Here is a 23,762-nt window from a genome sequence, read left to right as displayed (position 1 = left end):
AGAGTTTCTGAAGACGACGAGACGTTAAACATACCTATGTAAGCCAACCCACAATATTTGTGTCCCAACCCGACCCTTACCCGACTGATGCTGAAGAGAAGACCAGGCGTGCCCGTGCAGACACCGGTGAAGCAGTATCGGAGCCTCCAGTAGAAGAGATGCTCAGACACAAAGGTGATGAGGGAGAGCCCCATGGCGGTGGCCAGCATGTAGAAGACCCCCGCCATGTTGTCTACGTCCAGCTGGCTGGACATCACCTCGTTCTTCTCATTGTGGCAAATGCCCGTCAACCACTGCGCTTCTAATTCCTCCATTTCACCTGAGAAGAAAAGAACGATAGACACACCATCAGTGGGTCAGAGTTGGGGGTCCTTGAGTGTCTTTTAGGGAGCTCTTGGTTGTTAACATCATTGCCTGCCAACGTCTGTTCTGACGCCAGAAGCCTAAATCTGACACTGAGCTGACCTAAGAATTGGGAGAGCTAACTTAGTCCAAGGCTGCCCACTCGACAGCATTGAGGAGGTGACCGACCGAAGGATGTTGACGTCAACGATGTCCAATCTTTCTCACCCCATGCACGAAGACACTGTGGAGTAGCTCCTTCTGCATTAGACTGTTACATCCAAAGTGCAAGAAGGAGCGCTACCACAGGTCCTTTTTACCTGCAGCCATAAGACTTTACAACACATTGACAGTGCATCCGAAAAGTATTGACAGTGCTTCACATTTTCCACATTTTGTTAGGTTACAGCTTTTATCCAAAATGGAATACATACATTTTGGATGGGAAGCGTGGGTTTTCATCCAGGATGTCTCTGTACAATGCTGCATTCATATTTCCCTCTCCCAGTTTCTGCCACTGAGAACCATCCCCATAGCATGATGCTGCCACCACCATGCTTCACTGTCGGGATGGTAATGCCCTGGTGATGAGCGATGCTTGGTTTTCACCCAACATGACGCCTGGCATCAAAGTTAAAGACTTCAATCTTTGTCTCATCAGACCAGAGAATTTAGTTTCTCATGGTCTGAGAGTCTTTCAGGTGCAGTTTGGCAATTTTTTTATTAAGAAATCTCTTTTTTCTGGCCAACCTACCGTACTGGCAAGATTGGTGGATTGTCCTTCTGGCAGGTTCTCCTCTTTCCACAGACAAGTTCTGTAGCTGACAGAGTGAACATCGGGTTCTTGGTCACCTCCCTGACTAGACTAAGACGAATGCAGGAATATACAGAGACATCCTGGATGAAAACCAAATCTTCCCAGCCAACCTGATGGATCTTGAGAGGTGCAGCAAAAAGGAATGAGAGAAACGGCCCAAAGAAAGGTGTGCCAAGCTTACGGCATCGTATTCAGAATGACAAGCCAAGTATTGAGCAAAGGCTGTCAATACTTACGTACTCGTGATTTTTTAAAAGTTTTTTTATCCATAATACATTTACATTTTTAAAAACAAAAAAGGACTGTAACATAAAGAGTGAAAAAAAGAGAAGCACTCTGAATATATTCCAGATGACCTCTAAGATGTTTTTCTTGGTGTGCAATACGGGTGTGAAGATAGTTGTTGGAATAATTGTTTTTAAGTTATCACAAAAAACTTTGTTACATTGAGTTCTGTCAGGCAAGGAGACAAAAGCTGTCTTCAGAAACCTAACAAGAAGAAGGCTTGTAAAACTCCACTGTGAAAGGGGGAGAGCCACATGAAGGGTTTTCTGTTTTCTGTATGGTAATCAACAGAAGGACGTTGTTCTGGCCCAAAGACTTCAAAGCGGAGAGATGACAGGATCTGCCCAATTTCCAGACAAACTCTTTTTAAAGTATTTTACAAACTCTTTTTTTAACTATTTTAGGAACTCTTTTAGAACGATTTTACGACCTCTCTTTTTGAACTGTTCGGTAAACAAAGGCAACGCTGTTTACGACCCACTTCTCTCTGGAAGCTATGTGGGCAGGTGGTGGGAGAAAGTCAAATAAAGAAGGAGGAGTACAACCTTTCGCCAGAGTATGGGTGACACTGTAAGAGGTTACAGGTCGAAACGTTTTCTCCTCAATTGAGTCCATATTTAATTCTGTCTCTGTTTAATTCTTTGCCTCGTGTCTTGTTGAATAGATGTCATCAGTGTTTGAACCTGACAATAGTGTTTTTTGTTTATTTTTTATCCATACACAATATGTATTATTTGTTACTCATTTTTAGTTTTTCCTTTCGTTTTACTCCTGTTACTGTCAGTACGAATCTGCGCTGCAACCATATCATTTGCCCTTGGCAAAATGAATAAAAGTAATCCATATTTTTAACAATTTTCTTAGGAGAAAAACAATGAAGTAAGGATGGGGTTGTTATTAAAAAAAATGTAAACCGTTTGATTGACCTGACACGGTTTCCTACGCAACGACGGCTCCAAGATTTTTCTTTCTCCAGCTGCTCAGGGGTAGCCTTGACCAAATCTTGAGGGTCTTAGAAAATAATCACTTTCATGACTTCAGTTCTTGTTTTCAGTAAAATCAGTTAAGATACACAGCACAATTGTGAACTAAAAGTAGTTTTAACTAAATGTGACCAAAGAAAATAGTTACCACAAGCAACAACAGCCCAAATGTTTGTAGTTCCAAGGTGACACATACGGCAACGGACGGCAATATGCCATAGCACATTTATGGGCGGGCCAAACAATTGAGCATTCACACTATGATTGGGCAGGCCAAAGCTGGAGGTTGACATTTGATATGCGTTTGGAAAGACGGACCCCGCGGCGGGATTGGCCACAGAAAAATGGACTAAGCTTGGTAAAGATGGACTCATGGAGACGATTGGCTGCCACAAATCGGTCTCGTGATGTGAGTGATCTTATAGACGTGGCTACATTTCTACCCTATACGGTTAATATGCGGTTCCTGAGGGAACTCTCCCGCAAGAGTCATTAAAGTACTATCCATCTATCTAATCAGCGGACATTACCAAGAGGATGTAAAAAAAGGCAAAACCCCTAATTTGGAGGAAGTATAAAGGAAGGCAAGAATATTTTATAAACATCCAATCAACGCTTCCATGGTTTGATCTAAAATTTTTGGAACGTATGCAGATCCCAAATACACAATTGTGCCTCGGTGTAGTGCCGTCCCTGTAAAATGACAAACATTGCAGGTAAAACTGATTATCGATATTCCATTATTTTGACTCATTTCAATTGCGGCACATGTAGTGTCCGGCAATTGCTTCCTACACAAACATTTCAAGGCGTATATTAACATGACATTTTTTAATCGAGCTGCCTGTAGAGACCTACTACGACAGTAGCACAACTACTACTACTATTACTAATGAAGAACAATTCAATAAAGTAATAACCATGTAGTCCTATGGCATCCCTTTTTTTATTTATATTACTTACTTCTCCTACTTCTGTAATTTAAAATAGAAAAAATCCGAAAGGGCAAAATCTCAAATATAATACCACCATGTTTACATTGTTTTTGGTATGGTATGGTATGGTTTGGTATGGTATGGTATGGTAAGGTATGGTATGGTATGGTATGCTCTTTGTTGTCATTGGACAAGTACAACACACTTTCATTTTCACCACAAACCCATTCAAGATTAGACAAACATTGTAAAATTAGAGAACAGGAGTGGCGCTCCATAAAAAGGTGGGGAAAAAGGTAGACTCTGGGGAAGGAGGAGTAACATTTTTTTTCAAGTAGTACATCTCAGTCTGGGCTCCTAAGGGGGGAGAAGGCACACACTGGTGCCAAAAAAAACACTTGATCGACGATAAGTACACACAAACAGTTTACACAGAAACCACAAGACTTGCAAAAGGAGAGGAGGGGGCAGGCATCAAACCCGCAGCTGCCAGCCACTAGGGATGCTGCCCCGTTGTCAGTCATACCGGGTGGGTTGAAGCGGTGGGAAGGGTTGTGGGGTGCGGGTGGGGAAATGTGTGAATATGTAGCCACGGTCAATGGTGTGTGTGAGTGTGTGTGTGTGTGTGTGGCAAATGAACAGAGTTTATCTTTTGAGGTGTTGTTGACAGGAAGTAATTTGTTTCGTCTCCACTGAACCGTCCTCGAGGGGAATCTTGAAGCAACGACCTTGCCATTTCGTTTTGACTTAAAGAAAGAAAAACAGGGTTGATAATGGTTTGTTGATGGTATATAATGTGGCTATAAACACACTAGTTACATTTTTTGTGTACGATAATTCAAGCGTCAGAGCTTCACAAGCCATTTTGAAACTTTGTTTTAAAATAATTTTTTTGTAAAAAACACAACTGACAACTGGTAAAGGTGGATAATTGGAACATGTGTTATTCTCGGCTGTTAAAAAGAACAACAACGCGCTCTAAACCGAACCAAAATCCCTGTCACAAAAACTCAGAACCGTGGGTTTTGTCAATCGTTCCACCCCTATCATGAAGCACTGGATTAGTTATACATAGTCCAATGTCTTGATAAGTCCCTTCCAAAAGGGTAATAATAAGACTCTTGTTTTGGTATCAATTTGGTATATTTTGTTGCCATAACTAAAGAAAAACTGCACTTTTTGGAGAATTTTGACCATCATTCACAATCCTTATGTGAGACAAGAACCCGTCTTTAACTTTTATGTACCTTTTAAAAAGTGAACAACTGCTAATACGATTCGGTATACAAACATGCGATACTTCACTAATAAAGCCCACGGAAAAAAACCCAAAAACCTCCAACACGGTTTTAAATGTTTACCTCTTTCATGTATGCAGGTAATAGAACATGTATGACAAGATGTATTCTGGTCGTTTTAGGCAATACTATAACTTCTTTCCTGAGCAGATTGATTTTTACAAAGTGCATAGCAGCGAGCAACAGCCACAGAGAAAAGAGCACTTTCTATTTTACTAACGCCAAACTGGGAGAGAGCCTTTCAGCATTATCATGTAGCAGTGTTGCTAAAATTATTCCAACAAGATCATAAAACATTGACCAAATATATCGACTGAAGGGATGGTTGTATCTTTCAGCACTTGCGCTCTCCTTGAGCTGCTAAATTCAGAATAATCCTCTCGTAAAAAAAATGCTTTCTATCAGGGCTGTGAATTTTTGGACACTGCACGATTCGATTCGATTGTTGTGGGTAACGATTCCATTCAGAATCGATTCTCGATTCAGAATCAATCAATTTTGAATAACATTGGATGCAACTTCTACGATTAACTACCTTCCTCCATAAAATAGATGAAAAGCTTGGATATATTTTTGTATTACTTATCTGTACAGCAAATATGGGCTTCTACATCAACAATATGATTTGCCTTGTTGGCAAAAAATGAATTAAAAAAATAATAACAAAATAGATTTTTTTTTTTTTTGATCAATTAGGATTTGTTACAAAAAGGAATCGCAATCCTTTCGAAAATCGATTTTTTAATGATACCCTTACTTTTGATTAATGTCGGGTTTTACGTCGCATTCCATTGGTTGAGAGCCAGCAGTTCAAGCTCTTCTTTCTTCTTCTTTACTTAATGGCGGCTTGCAAGCAACGTTATTAGCTGCACAAGCTAGCTAGTAGCTGGTCACTCACTTACAGCATAAGCAAGTTGATGTGAAACTACGCCAGAAAAAGTAGTCCCTCGATGTTAGCTTGGTTAATATGCCGTTTTTCTTTTTAGAGCTTGAAACGCAAAAATCCCATTTACCCGCACCTTACTAGCAAATTTTCACTATTTAGAATGCAAAGAAAAGAGAAAGATTTGTGTTCTTGCCTCAAAATTCCGAAAAAAGTGCAGTTGTCCGTGAAGCTTTTGTTGTTTCCCCGCAACAGTTCATTTAGGACTTATCATTTCTCTGTCTTACTTTAATATTTCCCCCAAAACAAACAACTTTAATTCATTTCCCTTTCTTGCGGTGTCCTCTGTGATGATAAGAACAAATAATTTAAAAAAAAAAAAAGCCCATAAAAGCTGAACAGCTCAACTCTGTGAGTGGGCGCTCAGTGGGACACCACTTTGAAAAATGTTTTGCAAAAGTTGGAAGAATCTAGGACTCGGGGGGTGAAAAAAGAATTAGGGGATCATTTAATCAAAGAAAGTGCTTTTATGATTGCATTATGATAAAAGGTTTAGTGCATTCATTAGACGCTTGCCAGGGATGCTTAGCTTGCAGGGGCAGTTGCTATGATTTGTAGACATTTACTTTTCTCCGCCATAACTTTTGGAGCTTTGATTAATGGCGGAAGGTTCTTAAAAGTAGCGCATGAAGTGCCGGACGCAATCATTGTTTGCCAAGTACGTTATTATTATTATCATTATAATTACCGGCAGTATTTGTTTGAGTATACTTGTAAGTTTTCTCCAGGTGATCCAGTTTCCTTCCACTTTCCAAAAACAACATTCTTACTTCCATCTATCCAGGTCGCACGCCAACAGTATCAGTACGAAATCCGTGACTTCTACGGAACTCAAAACCAGAGAAGTTGGCACGTTACGTAAATGGTAAATAAAAACAGAATATAATGATTTGCAAATCCTTTTCAATTGAATATACTGCAAAGACAAGATATTTAATGTTCCAACTGTGAAACTAAATTTATTTTTGCAAATAATAATGACAGCGAGACATTGCAAAACAGTTGTCACAAGGGCATTTTTACCACTTGTAACAACACCCAGTAAACGTTTGGCAAATGAGGAGACCATTTTTTGAAGCTTTTTAGGTGGATTTATTTCCCATTCTTGCTTGATGTACAGCTTAAGTTGTTCAACAGTCTGGGGTCTCCACTGTGGTATTTTAGGCTTCATAATGCACAACACATTTTCAATGGGAGACAGGTCTGGACTACAGGCAGGCCAGTCTAAGACCCGCACTTCTTTACTACTTTACTGCTTACGCTCTTGTAACGCGTGGCTTGGCATTGTCTTGCTGAAATAAGCAGGGGCGTCCATGATAACGTTGCTTAGATGGCAACATATGTTGCTTCAACACCTGTATGTACCTTCCAGTATTGATGGTGCCTTCACAGATGTGTAAGTTACCCATGCTTTGGGCATTAATACACCACCATACCATCACAGATGCTGGCTTTTAAACTTTGCGCCTACAACAATCTGGGTGGTTCTTTTCCTGTTTGGTCCGGAGGACACAACGTCCATAGTTTCCAAAAACAATTTGAAATGTGGACTCGTCAGACCACAGAACACTTTTACACATTGCATCAATCCATCTTAGATGAGCTCGGGCCCAGCGATGCCAGTAGCATTTCTGGGTGTTGTTGATAAATGGCTTTCGCTTTGGATAGTTGAGTTTTAACTTGCACTTACAGATGCAACAGACTGTAGTTACTGACAGTGGTTCTCTGAAGTGTTCCTGAGCCCATGTGGTGATATCCTTTACATACTGATGTTGCTTTTTGATGTAGTACCGCCTGAGGGATCGATGGTCCGTAATATCATTGCTTAAGTGCAGTGATTTCTCCAGATTGTCTGAACCTGTTGATGATATTACGGACCGTAGATGGTGAAATCCCTAAATTCCTTGCAATAGCTGGTTGAGAAATGTTGGTGGTGACCCTTGCCCCATCCTTGTTTGACTGAGCATTTCATGGAAGCTGTTTTTATATCCAATGCGCCTGTTCACCTGTGTGATGTTCCAAATAAGTGTTTGATGAGCATTCCTCAACTTTATCAGTCTTTTTTGGCACTTGTGCCAGCTTTTTTTGAACATATTGCAGGCATCAGATTCCAAATGAGCTAATATTTGCAAAAAATAACCAAGTTTTCCAGTTGGAACGTTAAATTTCTTGTTTTTGCAGTCTATTCAATGGAATATAAATTGAAAAGGATTTGCAAATCATTGTATTCTGTGTTTTTATTTACCATTTACACAACAAGGCAGCTTCACTGGCTTTGGAGTGCGTAGGTCTTTAAGTCGCCTCTTGGAGTTCCAAAAACCTATTTTGGTGTGTCCTAGGTCTAAAACAGGGCCCCCTTCCGGCTGGAGAGGCATCAATGGCTTCGAAAACCGATGCCCAAGCCAGCTTTGCTTGTTTCTGTCAACGTGAAGGAGCAGCAGCTCAACTCTAAGCTCCTCCAAGAGTGAGTTCAGCCACCCTATGAAGGAAACTTTGGTCGCTTGTAGCCAATTGATCTCTACCCAAAGCTCGTGATTATAGTTGATGCCAGGACAAAGATCGAGCGGCATATCGAGAGCTTTGTGCTCTGGCTCAGCTCTCTTTTCACCACGACTGATTAGTCTGTCGATGTCTTGAACTAGACCCCAAGATAATTGGGACTAGGGCTGAGCGGTATACCGGTTTCATAGTTAATACCGGTATATTTTGGAAAGCCGTATATATTTGAGACAATACCACAATACCGTTGTCTTTTTTGTGCCTTTGTTACGGCCGTTTGCTCTTCTCAGCGCCTGATGCCACTCGTATCGATGCGTATCAAAGTTGTTTTTTTTTTTTGGTGGCGCAATGCTGACTTCTCGACTTCCAAGTGATGCAATGCTTTATTTGGCTATTGGTGAGTGACTACAGCTTTATTTACACAAACACCCATTTGCTCGAGAACCCACATCTCTCCTTGTTGCGACTATCACTAATTTCATCTGCTTAAAAATTCAAGTTAAAGTACCAATGATTGTCACACACACACTAGTTGTGGTGAAATTACCCTCTGCATTTGACCCATCCCTGAGTCTTATCCCAAAAGCTTCACAATCATCCCAAAAAGCAACTGGGTGTTCGGCTCCCTCTTACTTGTGACCCTGAGGACAAGCCACGTTTGGTGGATGGTTGGATGCATGTTACTGGACTATTGTTATCTCCAACAAGACAAGACTGATTACTTTAACCCCTGTTTTGTTGGTTGTTTTATTTGTTCGTGACTATAAAAACTAAAGTCCACAATTCCTGATGTCCATGGAATTTGGGTAATGTATAGATGGGTGCATACATATACATATATATATCTATATATATATATATATATATATATATATATATATATACCGTATTTCCTTGAATAGCCGCCAGGCATGTAACATGCGCCTGCCTTGAATTACTGCCGGGTAAAACTCGCTCCCCAAATTCATTGGCACATGTTTACTTTTACCGCCGGATCAATTTCATGACGTCATGAGTGGCACTTTCCCTGCCGTTATTTTCTAATTGGTGGAGGAATTGTTGTTATTTTGCTTCTACTGTGTAAACCAGGGGTCTTGTTCCACAACCATTCAGATCACACTAATGGTTGTGATATAAAACATTTTTTACACACTTACTAATATGCGCCAGACTCTGTGAACCCTAACCAAACAAGAATAACAAACACATTTCTGGAGAACATTGGCTTTGTAACACATTATAAACGCAACATAAGAATTACCCAGAATTCCAATGCATCCATGACTCTAGGCTATATTATACACCCGCTAGCACCGTCATATCCTCTCGCGGAGCAGTATGGGTAATGTTAGCTGTGATGCTAGTGGAGTGGTGCGAGTGGTAATATGAAAGAGAGAAGGTGAGAATCTGGTAAAAAATTAAGGAAAAATTAATTCCAAGCAAAAAAGCACGGGATCCATCGTCTGGCAGTGGTTTGGCTTCAAGCGGGAAGATGTTGAACAGAATACCGTAATATGTCAAGTATGCGGCAAAAGTGTTGATACAAAAGTGGATTCACTGCTAATTTATTACCATCATTTGAAAGGTTGGAGAATGAAGAGTACTTAAATTCCGCATATCAACATCTCTGTTCGGTGCCACACCCATAAAATGGCGAAGCAACCATTTCCACATCAACACCGTATGAAAAAAAAAGTCAACAACAGAAGGAAATAACGTCCGCAGAAACCTACCACATAGTGAAGGACATACACTATTTGATTTCCTATTATGCAGCTAATTTTTATCTTACAGTTTTTGAAATATCTTATGTGACATCTTGCACAAAAGTGCACTTTATTTGTTCTAAACTATTGTAGTGGCTTTCAGTACAAAACGTGCACTATAATTTAGTGTTGTTTTAATTTGTCATCTTAGTGACATCAAGCACAAAAGTGCACTGATAGCTTGTTTTAAAATATCCGTCAATCTTGCACTTTCTGTTTTGGAAACTACATGAATGTTTGTGTCACTGCTTAATAACTGTTCAATAAACATAGTTTTGGTAAATTGACTTAGTTCTTATTCAGACAGTTGGGAAGACAATGTGACCCGGCTGGCCTGGGAACGCCTAGGGATCCCCCGGGAAAAGCCGGAGGAAGTGGCTGGGGAGAGGGAAGTCTGGGCTTCCCTGCATAGGCTGCTGCCCCCGCGACCTGACCTCGGATAAGCGGAAGAAAATGGATGGATGGATGGACTTAGTTGTTATTTCCCTCTCTGCATGAAAGTTTAAAATGAACATATAATAAGGCAGTATGAAGAAGATTGTTTTAATGTAGACACATAGAATCATCATACTGCTGTGATTATATGCATCAAGTGTTAATTCAACGCTAAGGCAAATTATTGAGATATATATCGTGTATCGTGATATGGCCTAAAAATATCAAGATATTAATAAAATGCCATATCGCCCAGCCCTACTTGCAGTGTGTATATTGTACATATTACATATTGTTATGAAGGTGTCTGTTACCACATTATACATACTGTATACTTGCAGTGTGTATATTGTACATATTACATAGTGTTATGAAAGTGTCTCTCACTACATTTTACCAACCCCGTTTCCATATGAGTTTGGAAATAGTGTTAGATGTACATACAAACGGAATACAATGATTTGCAAATCATTTTCAACCCATATTCAGTTGAATATGCTACAAAGACAACATATTTGATGTTCAAACTGATACACTTTTTATTTTTTTTGCAAATAATCATTAACTTTAGAATTTGATGCCAGCAACATGTGACAAAGAAGTTGGGAAAGGTGGCAATAAATACTGATAAAGTTGAGGAATGATCATCAAACACTTATTTGGAATATCCCACAGGTGTGCAGGCTAATTGGGAACAGTTGGGTGCCATGATTGGGTATAAAAGCAGCTTCCATGAAATGCTAAGTAATTCACAAACAAGGATGGGGCGAGGGTCACCACTTTGTGAACAAATTGTCGAACAGTTTTAGAACAACATTTCTCAACGAGCTATTGCAAGGAATTTAGAGATTTTACCATCTACTGTCCGTAAAATCATCAAAAAGTTCAGAGAATCTGGAGAAATTACTGCACGTAAGCGATGATATTACCGACTTCTGATCCCTCAGGCAGTATTGCATCAAAAACCGACATCAGTGTGTAAATGATATCACCACATGGGCTCAGGAACACTTCATAAAACCACTGTCAGTAACTACAGTTGGTCGCTACATCTGTAAGTGCAAGTTAAAACTCTAATATGCAATGCCAAACCCATTTATCAACAATATCTTGAAACACCGCCGGCTTGGCTGGAACCGATCTCACCTAAGATGGACTGATCTAAAGTGGAAAGGTGTTCTCTGATCTGACGAGTCCACATTTCTCCCGTCCAAAGGCAAAACCCAGAAACTTAATTTTGGTCAAAACTGAGCTGATAAAAATTTTTGAGTTCCTAGGTGATATGCTTTACATTAGTGTATGTGATTTTGTAATTTGTTGCGTAAGTAAGCTGTTACGCGCATGGCAGGACCTAGGAACTACCACATAACCGCGTAGATACAATAAAAAAACCTAGTATCTCAAGGGACCAATCGATACTTCGTTGTCAGTCGCCTTATTGTCTTTAATGAGACATTTGCACGAATGGGGCCGACGGTCAACCTGATTATGTGATATTATGGCACGAGGGGATATTTGGAAGATTGGCCCAGGACTTTGCAAGCACCTTCATTAAATGTATTGTTCTTGATTCTTCCCCTTGCATACTCTTTTGGGTAGATAACTGTGGAGGTCAAAATAAAAACTGGACGCTGTACACGGCTCTTGCCCAATGTGCAAACGCAGAATGGGGCCCACCCGAGATTGTGATAAAATATCTGGAGAAAGGGCACACACTCATGAGAGCAGATTCAATCCATGGCTCAATCGGCAAGAAAATGAAAGCTCAAGAAAACATCCATACGTTTGATGACTTTGTAGATCTTTGTAAAACAGCATCAAGATAGATTGGTTTTCCTTTATTTTCTCAAAATCAGCTAGAATTGAGTTACTAGGTTTAGCCTTTGGACGGGAGATTTCAAATTATATTTGGAAACAGAGGACGTGGTGTCCTCCAGAACAAAGAAGAAAATAACCATTCGGATTTTTATAGGTGCAAAGTTCAAAAGCCAGCATCTGTGATGATATGGGGGTGTATTAGTGCCCAAGGCATGGGTAACTTACACATCTGTGAAGGCACCATTAATGCTGAAAGGTCCATACAGGTTTTGGAGCAACATATGTTGTCATCCAAGCAACGTTATCATGGACGCCCCTTCTTATTTCAGCAAGACAATTGTTACAACAGCGTGGCTTCGCAAAAAATAAGAGTGCTGATACTTTCCTGGCCCGCCTGCATTCCAGATCCGTCTCCCATCAAAAATGTGAAGCGTAAAATACGACAGCGGAGACCCCGGACTGTTAAAGGACTGAAATCCTACATAAAACCAGATTGGGAAAGAATTCGACTTTCAAAGCTTCAAAAACTATTTTTTTCAGTTCTCAAACATTTATTGAATGTTGTTAAAAGAAAAAATGTTGTAACACAGCGGTGAGCATGTCCTTCCCCAAATACTTTGGCATGTGTTGCAGCCATGAAATTCTAAGTTACTTATTATTTGCAAAAAAAAAAAATAAAAAAATAGTTTATGAGTTTGAACATCAAATATCTTGTCTTTATAGTGCATTCAACTGAATATGGGTTAAAAAGGATTTGCAAATCAGTGTATTCCGTTTCTATTTACATCTAACACAATTTCCCAACTCATATGGAAACAGGGTTTGTATATATACTTGTGTATACATATGTGTTCATGTCTTACATCGGGATTTTGAATGATTCCAAAAAAAGTGCAGTACCCCTTACGGCTGAGGTAATAAAATAATGAAATTTTGCGAATGTAAGAGACGCACAGATCGAGTTGTGTAGGAGTGGATCTATCAGAAGTCCTTGCCTACTTTGCTCGCTTTAAAGACGCTTGTTTTTGTCCAGAATAACATCAAACGCCTATTTATACTTCACTGCCTCACTTTTGTGTTTTCAGCAGACCAGGCTACACTTTGTGTGTGTGTGTGTGTGTGTGTGTGTGTGTGTGTGTGTGTGTGTGTGTGTGTGTGTGTCTGTGTTTGTTCTTGTATTTCTACCTTTCTTGAGACATCAACAGGGAAAAGTACATTCCATATTTGGATCGGTGAACACGTAATGACATAAATTATGGTTCCAATACAGAAAAGCTTTGCATCTAATAGATAGTGTCTCATTTGCACCCCTGGTGGTGAAATCTATCAACATGAGGGTGGTCCCAAAAATAAGGGATTTTTCAAATTGACTGTGTGTCGCTTTTAAAAGTGCTCCCTCTCTAGTCAACATATGAAATAACAAGTGTGTGTAAGACATTTGAAATGAGCCCGCTTTCGCCAAAATGTATCAAAATAAATGCATAAATATGTACGTATATAGAGACATACTGCAATAACTTGATATAAATATTGAATAATAAAAAACAATTACACACAAAAAATTCTAAATATTTTTTTTTTTATTAAAAGCAGTCTTTTTTCACAATGTGTTGACTTTTTTTCTTATAAAATTGGGAGCAATTTCTGAAATTCTTTCTGCTTCTGTAATATTGCAATATTTTCCTCATACAATTGTTACTTTTTATGTAAAATTATTACTTTTTTATAAAAAATGGTGACATTTGTTATGTGCAGTTCTGACTTTTATCACAATATAGCCAATGTTTTGGTTGTTCTGGTAAAATAGTGATTTTTTTTTAAAATTCCGATTATTATAATAATATTGCCAACATTTTACTGTTTTCTTATATAATTGTGACTTTTGTCGTGTAAAATGACGACTCTTTTCATAAAATTGACAAAATGTTAAGCTTTTCTTGTAAAATTGCAACTGTTGTGTAAAATTTCAACTTTTATCCTAAAAATGCACAAATGTTCAGGTTTTCTCATAAAATAATTACTTTATATTTGTGATATAATTAGTTTTTCATCCAGAATGGTGACGTTTGACATCTAAAAAATTCTGACTTGTATCGCTTTTCTTGTAAAATTGCAACTGTTATTGAGTAAAATTACAACTTTTATCATAATATTGTTACGGCTCAGACCCCTGCCAACGGCACTCATCCGTCTGTGCGCTCCACTGAGCGCACCTCATGACAAGCCCACGGGCGCGCACATCCAGGGACGCGCCGTGCGTGTCCCCGGCCTGCAGCATCCACCAGCTGTACTCATTCACCAGCAATCAGCACACCTGCATGTATTGAAGGAGCTGCCTTCTTAAGCCTGGAAAACCTGCCATCGCTCGCCGGAGTATAGTCTTCTTTTGGCATATCGTAAGCTATCATCCTGCTTTATGCAAACTTTCCTTCGCATTCTGTGTTATTCTCCGCCGTGTTTAAATGATCTCACGTTTTCCCTTGTCGTGCTTTCTGCAGTCTGACTTTGTTCCACGTGTCGAGCTGTGCATCTCGACAATACCTCGTTTCTCCTCCTGCTTCCCAGACTGCCTGTTGGATCTTGACCCCCTGTTTGGAAACGGATCTCTCTCTTCCCCTGGACTTCCTTGTCTCTCATTCAACACTTGGTAACACACACTTCAGATAAGTTCTACACATAGTCTTACACCATAAACACTCTTGGATCTAGTTCACACTCCATTTCCTCAGTTTATATTTATATTGTTTGATTATTATATATTTGGTTAATATATATAATAAATATATAGAGCTACACATCTTCTAGTGTCTGTTGCCGTCACCTTCCTCAGTTAACCATAGCAATTATTGCACAAATGTTCAGTTTTTCTCGTAATATTTTGACTTGCGTTGAGTACAATCACAACTTTTAGGAGAACACTGCCAATATTCTAAGTTTTTTCTGTGAAATGGTGACCTTTTTCTTGTGAAATTACAACTAATTTTTCACCACATATTTATTATATTTGCATAGTGTGTTAATAGGCACTTTTTGCGGGTCTCAACAAGGTCACAAATACAAGAACGTGTGTGTGTGTGTTTGTGTTCTGGCAATGTTTATTTAATGTGGACATCGCTCTGTTTACACAGGTCCCCTAAAAAGAAACCTTTACTTTAAAAATAAAATCTAGTTTAGTGTTCCTTAGGACATGCTTGCCAACCTTGAGACCTCCGAATTTGGGGGATTGGGGGAGGGTGCGGGGGTTTGGTGGTAGCGGGGGTGTATATTGCAGCGTATTTGTGATGTGATTAGACTGGCACGCTGTTTGTGACGAAGGAAAACGGACTTAACAACAGGTTGTAGAGGACGATAAAGGCACTGCCTTTAAGGCACGCCCCCAAATGTGTTGTCTCGGCGGAGATCGGGAGAAATTTGGTAGAATATATGCCCCGGGGGATTTTCGGGAGGGGCACTGAAATTCGGGGGTCTCCCGAGAAAATCGGGAGGGTTGGCATGTATGACTTAAGATGACATTTTCATACAGCAGGATTATAAAACATTATTACCTTAATGTATGATTCACATTCAGAATGTTCCATCCTTCTATACATGGTAGTTGGAGTTGCAGACAACTTCATTACTGCTAAATAGCAGTTTTCAGTAATGTCACAGAAGATGCAGGACTTTCTTTAACATTTAAGTGGTGAAAGTTCCCATAAGAGGATAGCTGTAGTGCTGTATTCTGAGGATATTGTCAAAATTAAATATAACTTGTTTTTTTGTTTTGTTTTGTATTTTTAAATGGTCCTCAGTAGTCACTACAAATTTGTGTAAATTATGCAAAAAATATTAAAATGTTGTCCCCATGAACCATATCAACACTTTTTCCCCAGGGTCCCCAGTAAGAAAGTAATGTCCCCAGCACATTACTTCATCAATCCAGAGATTTAAAGACGTGTATGAGCTAACTGGGCAGTGGCCATTTTACCTATTTTTTTTAATGCCTCCACAACCTGTAAAAAGGGTGGTCCCCACAAGTGATGATCAAAAACTTGGTCTCCATTCCAAATGATAACCAGTATGTGTGTGTGTGAGAGAGAGAGAGAGAGAAGAGAGAGAGAGAGAGAGAGAGAGAGAGAGAGAGAGAGAGAGAGTGCAACACTTTGCATGCGAGCGTTCCTCACCGTCTCCGATGATGGCCAGAATCGCCAGGTCCACCTGTCGCTTCCAGTACGAGCCTTTTTGCAGCGCGATGCCATAGCCGGTGGTGGCAAAGATGTACCTGAATGAAGCAAGGTCCGAATAAACACACACACACACACACACCCGCATACGCACACGCACATGATCGGGTAGACACGTTAGACGGGCGCCAACACGTCACTGGTGATAAATGAACACGGCATGCGCTGGAATTTGAAATCACATACTGTTTTGCTCCAGGGCTCCCCCTTCAGTCGCGAAGTGAAACTAGCAAAATGTGCATTTGTTCAAGGACAAACAGACCTATAAGGAACCCTCACATTGACCTATGACAGGGGTCGGCAGCCTTTACCTCTCAAAGAGCCATTTTGACCCGGTTCACAAAATAAAGAAGACAATGGGAGCCACAAAACTCTTTTGAAATTTAAAATGAAATAACACAGCATAAAGACTTTTTTTTTGCTTTGTGCTAAGTGTAAACCAGAGGTCTTAGACACTCGGCCCGCGACTTTTACATGAATTCCGCTTGACAGAATTACACTTGTCAAACCTCCCAAATTTTCCGTGAGCTTCCCGAATTTTCAAAGCATCCATTCTTGCGAATATCTGCTGATGGTCACTCAGATAACAATATTAAGGACGTGCTTTGAAGCCATTGCCTTTGACGCCTTCTACAACATGTACAAACAGTTTGCCAGCCCAGTAACATGTTGTATGTGGCTTCCAAAGATGGACGTACACGACTGCAAGGCATAGTTGTTCAACAGCCATACAGGCCACACTGAAGGTTGTGATATAAACAACTTTAACACTCTTACTAATATGCGCCACACTGTGAACCCACACCAAACACGAAAAAGTAGTAGACGAAGAAAAAGTAGTAGTAGAAGAAGAAGTAGTAGAAAAATAATAATAAGTAATAGTAGTAGAAAAAGAAGAACAAGTAGTACACAAATATGAAGTAGTAGTAGAAGGAGAAGAAGAAGTAATAGTAGTAGAAGAAGAAGAGTAAGTAGAAAAATAAGACATAGTAGTAGAAGAAGAAGAAGTAATAGTAGTAAAAGAAGTAGAAGGAGCAGTAGTAGAAAAAGTAGTAGAACAATAACAATAATAAGTAGTAGTAGAAGAAGAATAAATAATAGTAGTAGAAGAAAAATAAATAATAGTAGTAGAAGAAGTTGAAATAATAGTAGTAGTAAAAGAAGAAGTAGTAGAAAAATAAGAAGTTGTTGTAGAAGAAGAAGAAGACACCATAACAGAAGAAGAAAATGAAAAAGAAGAACAAAAACCAGAAGAAGTAGAGCAAGAACTGGAATAAGAAGAATAATTAGTAGTAGTAGTACAAGAGGAAGAAAAAAAAGAAAGAGTAGTAGAATAATAAGAAGTAGAAGTATAATAATAATAAGAATAATAATAAAAACATTAAGTAATAGTAGAAGAATAAGAAGAAGTAGAATAATAAGTAATAGTAGTAGAAGAAATAGTAGTCGTTAAAGAATAAGAAGTAGTAGTAAAAAGAGAAAAAGACGACATACCAGAAGAAGAAGTAGTAGTAGAAGAAGAAGTAGTAGTAGGAAAATTAGTGAAAAAAGAAGTGTAGTAGATGAAGAAGAATAAGTAGTAGTAGAAGAAGACAAATAAGTAGTAGTAAAAGAAAAAGTAGTAGTAAAAGAGAAGAAGGCGACATAACAGAAGAACACACAGAAGAAGACGAAGAAGGAGAAGAAAAGGTACAAGAACCCAAGAACACAAGAAGAAGAAGAGTGCCCTCAACCTATGGGTAGGTCCATGCTGCAAACTTCAGCATCATTGATGAATCATGTTCGAACCTGTGTGAACAATTTCTTCAGAGACAGGAAGTCTTTTTCCCAGCAAGAAGCCATGATGACACCAAATGTCAGAAGGTGACAGGAAGTAGGATTCTACTTTCACTTGCCAAGGCAATGGTCAGAAACTTGATGAGCAGCCAGTTTCGCTCAACTTTTTGCATCCAAATGCTCTTTTTTACAATTTGCTTTATAATCCACGACAACAGAACCTGGACCGGAATGGCCCATGGTCTTAAGATCCTGCTGAGGGAAGTTAGTTGTTTGGAGTCAGCAGCAGATGGCCAGTCTGGCAAAAACATCCTCCGCCAAAACAACAACAACAAAGTTCCGTTTCATTAACCACAATGTGTTGTCCAGACTGAATGAACGTGCACTTACACCCTTTTACTGAGGTCCACCACCATATTGATACCCTCCAATATCAGCTAAAGAACAAGCAGACATCACATATCTTACATCTTATTGTCCTCCAATAAACTCACAATTTATTATATTTTGCTAAAGTCATTTACGAAAGGTAAACATGAGTGGCTATGGTCTACTTAGTAGCTACCTAGTAGCTAGCAGCTACACGCCAGCCAAGCACACTATAGCACACGAGTTAGACATGCATAATAGGTGTCCTATAGGGGTTTATGTGTGTCTTTATTACATTTAGTCATCACAACGTATCATGGAATTAAGCTTATGATGCAGTAAATTGAATGGTGCGGACACGTTTGTTACTGGATACTTTCTAATTGTGCCTCTGAGACTTTGTATGTGTAAGTAGTATGCAACTATATATAGTTGGTACTAGTTTATGTTGACACAGTAATATTGTTCCCTGAAGGTTAATTTGTCTTTGTGACGAAAGCTTTTTTTGACACTAAATTAATGTAACTTAATTTTTTGCTTTTGAATTTATTGAACTTTTTTTTTTTTTTATTGAATTATGCTGACAATTTTGTTGAACTCTGACACAGTATCAATTGCGTCAGTCTTAATTTACCGGAAGATGGGTCAAACGTTTTGAAGCAACACATATAATGTGTTGCTTCTAATTTTCCTGAAGGAACTCTCCTGAAGGAATCAACAAAGTAATATCTATCTATCTATCTATCTATCTATCTATCTATCTATCTATCTATCTATCTATCTATCTATCTATCTATCTATCTATCTATCTATCTATCTATCTATCTATCTATCTATCATTTTACATGTTTCCCCTTTTTTTGCAAGTTTTTGGGTTTCTGTGTAACATGTTGACATATGCTTATAGCCATCAAGTTTATTTTTTCGTGGCCTCAGTCGGCACCCCATCCCCAAGAGTCCAGTCCGAAACCGTTTTTTGTTATCCCCCCGCCGACCCTCTCGCCTCTGCTTTTTTTTGTTGCAAGTTGTGTGGTTTATGTGTAACATGTTTTAGTTTTTTTCTTGGTCTCAGTCTGGACCAACTCACCCCAAGAGTCCAGTCAGAAATTGAACCCTTTATTCAAACACCCCTCCCTTTTTTGTTGTTCCAAGTTTTGTGGTTTCTGTGTATCATGTTAATTTGTACTTATGGCTATCAAGTTTTTTTCTCTTGGCCTCAATCTAGTGCCCCCCCCCCAAGAGTCGACCGACCTATATATTATTATTTTTAAATAATCCCCCCCCCCTTTTTTTTTGTCGCAACTTTGGTGGTGTTTGTGTAACATGTTTTTGTGTGCTTATGGCTATCAAGTTTTTTTTCTTGGCCTCAGTCTGGTGCCCCCTACCCCAAGACCCCAGTCCAGAATAGACCTTTTTTTTTTACTCCCCCTACAAATCCTCCCCCTTTTTTGTTGCAAGTTTGGTGGTGTCTGTGTAACATGTTTATGTGTGTTTATGGCTATCGAGTTTTCTTTTCTTGGCCTCAGTCTGCACACCACACCCCAAGAGCCCAGTCTGAAACCGTTCTTGTTATTTTTTTGCATTATTTTTTAGTTGCATTTTACTTGCACTTTACTTGCACACACCGCAAGTCTCCAAAGCCGAAACATATTAGCAAGTATCCAGTACCAAACGTGTACGCAACATTCAATTTACCACATCATGAATTATTGTCGTCAAAAAAACATTTCCCACTCAACTTAAATTTAAAAACATCAAAGGTCTGTCATAGGGTTAGTGTTTGAATACCTACCTTGGTTCTCTGACTAATTTCACTTTATCAAACCCTTTCTGACAACACACACTCAAAAACAAAAGTACGGATTATTCCTGCTGATATCGTTACGAATCCACTTGTATCGGGAGCAGCTTAAATTAGATAAAAATAATATGAATATCTGTATTTTGTAATAAAATTGGTGATGTTTAGTACACTGAAGAAACAACAACAAAAGTTAAGTTTTAGGTGAAAAGTGTGACATAAAAATTACATTATTTCAGATGGGAATGGCAACATAAAACAGGAATACTCATCATGGGGTGTTCTATGGAAGCAGACTCATTGAACAGAAAGTCAAATAAACGCATATACTGTATCAAAGTTGAGTTACCCGCTGCCAATGGTCACCAGCTTACACCCTTCGTCTCTGCCGGCCATGTAGTTCAACACCGCCGCGTCATAGATGAAGGCGTCCAGTTTCCTGCGAAGACGGAGGATCAGACAAACAGGAGTTTGGGGTGAGTCTATTCAAAGAGTGAGTATGACAGGTCCGTGGGCCGGGCAGGGAGCAGCAGGGGTATTGATTTCCACAACGACGTGTTTGCGGCGATCAATTCGGCGTTAAATCATTTCCAACAGGACTTGGATCAGAGCGTTAGCCAACACACACACACAAAGAGGAGGGAGGGGCTGCAGGTCAATACACACACTCGACTGATAATGGGCCCTGAGAGGCACTTGGGGCGACAAACTTTAAACAAACACAAACCTCGTTCTCACACACATTCTTGTATTTCTTACCTTCTTGAGACACCGAAAAATGCCTCCCTCTTTAGGACCAGCCTTTCTAGATATATAAAGACTTGTATTTACAATAATATAATAAAAATTATAATATATACATACTTTGCAAACATAAAAAAGCTTGTTGTAAAAAATGAGTTGGAATTCCACAAGAAAAAAGTTTTATAATAAAAGTCGTAATTATAATCAACGCAAGCCAACATTTTACAACAAAAACTGAACATTTGTCCAATATTACGATAAAAGTTGGAATTTTACTCAATAACAGTCACAATTTTCGAAGAAAAGCTTACATTTTTGGCTATTGTATGAGAAGAGTCATAATTTTACTCGACAAAAGTCACAATTGTATAAGAAAACTTAAAAAATGTGGGCAATATCATAATAATAATCAAAATTTTACTTGGAAAAATTATGACAAATGTCATAATTTTAATAAAAAAATTTCATTATTTTACAAGAACAACAAAAATATTGAAAATACTGTGATACAAGTCTTAATTTTATATGACAAATGTCACCATTTTGCTATAAAAAAATTATCATTTTACATAAAAAACTAATAACTTTATGAGAAAATATTGCAGTATTAGAGATACAGAAAGAATATGAGAAATTGTTCCCAATTTTATAAAAAAAAAGTTGACACATTGTGAGATAAACCCTATTTTAAGTTGTTTGTAATTGGTTTTTAATCTTCATTATTTACTTCACGTTATTACAGTATGTCTATATATACTGTATATATTTTATTTTTGTCATAAATTTAGGAACACCCTTTCTAGATTTATAAAAAATGTATTTACAACATTAATAATATATACATCCATCCATCCATCTTCTTCCGCTTATCCGAGGCCGGGTCGCGTGGGCAGCAGCCTAAGCAGGGAAGCCCAGACTTTCCCCTCCCCAGCTACTTGGTCCAGCTCTTCCCAGGGGATCTCAAAGCGTTCCCAAGCCAGCTGGGAGACATAGTCTTCCTAACGTGTCCTGGGTCTGCCCCCTGGTGTCCTACCGGTCGGGCGTGCACTAAACGGCGGTCGGGTGGCATCCTGACCAGATGCCCGAACCACCTCATCTGTCTCCTCTTGATTTGGAGGAACAGCGGCTTTAGTTTGAGCTCCTCCCGGATGACAGAGCTTCTCACCCTATCTCTAAGGGAGAGCCCCGCCACCCGGCGGAGGAAACTAATTTCAGCCGCTTGTACCTGTGATCTTGTCCTTTTGGTCATAACCCAAAGCTCATGACCATAGGTGAGGATGGGAGCCTTGCGGCTCAGCTCCTTCTTCACCGAAACGGATCGATACAGCGTCGTCCGCATTACTGAAGACGCCGATCCACCGATCCACCTATCGATCTCACGATCCACTCTTCCATCACTTGTAAACAACACTCTGAGGTACTTGAACTCCTCCACTTGGGGCAAGATCTCCTCCCCAATTTGGAGATGGCACTCCACCCTTTCTTGGGCGAGAACCATGGACTCGAACTTGGAGGTGCTGATTCCCTTCCCAGTCGCTTCACGCTTGGCTGCAGACCGAGCTGAAGATCTTGGCCAGATGAAGCCATCAGGACCACATCATCTGCAAAAAGCAGAGACCTTATCTTACAGTCACCAATCCAGATACCCCCTATGCCCTGACTATGCCGAGAAATTATGTCCACAAAAGTTATGAACATAATCGGTGACAACGGACAGCCTTAGCGGAGTCCAACACTCACTGAAAACAGGTCCGACTTACTGCCGTCAATGCAGACCAAGCTGTGACACTGATCATACAGGAAGCGGACCGCCACAATCAGACAGTCCGCTACCCCATACTCTCTGAGCACTCCCCACAGAACTTCACGAGTACACGGTCGAATGCTTTCTCTAAGTCCACAAAGTAAATGAAGACTGGTTGGGCAAACTCCCATGCACCCTCAAGGACCCGGCCAAGAGTATTGAGCTGGTCTACAGTTCCACGACCAGGACGAAAACCAGACTGTTACTCATGATTCCGAGGTTTGACTATCCGGCAGAGCCTCCTCTCCAGTACATCTCAATAGACCTTACCGGGAAGGCTGAGGAGTGAGATCCCACTATAGTTGGAACACACCCTCCAGTTCCCCTTCTTAAAGAGAGGAACCACCACCCCAGTCTGCCAATCCAGAGGTACCCCCCTCGATGTCCATGCGATATTGCAGAGTCTTGTCAACCAAGACAGCCCCACAGCATCCATAGCCTTAAGGAACTCCGGGCGGATCTTATCCACCCCCGGAGCTTTGCCACCGAGAAACTTTTTAACTACCTCAGCAACCTCAGCCCCAGAAATAGGAGAGCCCACCACAGGTTCCCCAGGCACTGCTTCCTCTAAGGAAGACGTGTTGGTAAGATTGAGGAGGTGTTCCAAGTATTCCCTCCACCGATCCACAACATCCGCAGTCGAGGTCAGCAGAACACCATCCCCACTATACACTGTGTTTACATTGGACTGTTTCCCTTTTCTGAGGCGGCGAATGGTGGTCCAGAATCGCTTTGAAGCTGTCTGGAAGTCGTTTTCCATGGATTCCGAGAACTCCTCCCATGTCCGAGTTTGTTCCTCTACGACTGCTGAATCTGCACACCGCTTGGCCTGTCGATACCAGTCTGCTGCCTCCGGAGTCCTATGAGCCAAAAGAACCCGATAGGACTCTTTCTTCAGCTTGACGGCATCCCTCACCGCTGGTG

General features: G+C 39.9%; 1 protein-coding gene across 3 annotated transcripts in view; it reads right to left on the bottom strand.

The window, feature by feature from the left end:
* The window catches only part of grin2aa (glutamate receptor, ionotropic, N-methyl D-aspartate 2A, a), a 472,867-nt gene that overhangs the window by 10,783 nt on the left and 438,322 nt on the right, over nt 1-23,762 (bottom strand). For all 3 annotated transcript variants that reach the window (XM_061905858.1, XM_061905859.1, XM_061905856.1), the window contains 3 exons: nt 20,640-20,729; nt 16,285-16,382; nt 81-319 (listed from right to left, as the gene is read on the bottom strand). In XM_061905858.1, the coding sequence (XP_061761842.1) occupies nt 81-319; nt 16,285-16,382; nt 20,640-20,729 (427 nt within the window). The remainder of the gene's footprint in view (nt 1-80; nt 320-16,284; nt 16,383-20,639; nt 20,730-23,762) is intronic.

The sequence above is a fragment of the Nerophis ophidion genome, linkage group LG07 (genome assembly GCF_033978795.1).
Source record: "Nerophis ophidion isolate RoL-2023_Sa linkage group LG07, RoL_Noph_v1.0, whole genome shotgun sequence".
Lineage (NCBI taxonomy): Eukaryota > Metazoa > Chordata > Actinopteri > Syngnathiformes > Syngnathidae > Nerophis > Nerophis ophidion.
Note: the sequence above shows the minus strand (reverse complement) of the source record. Positions and strands in the feature narration are given on the sequence as shown.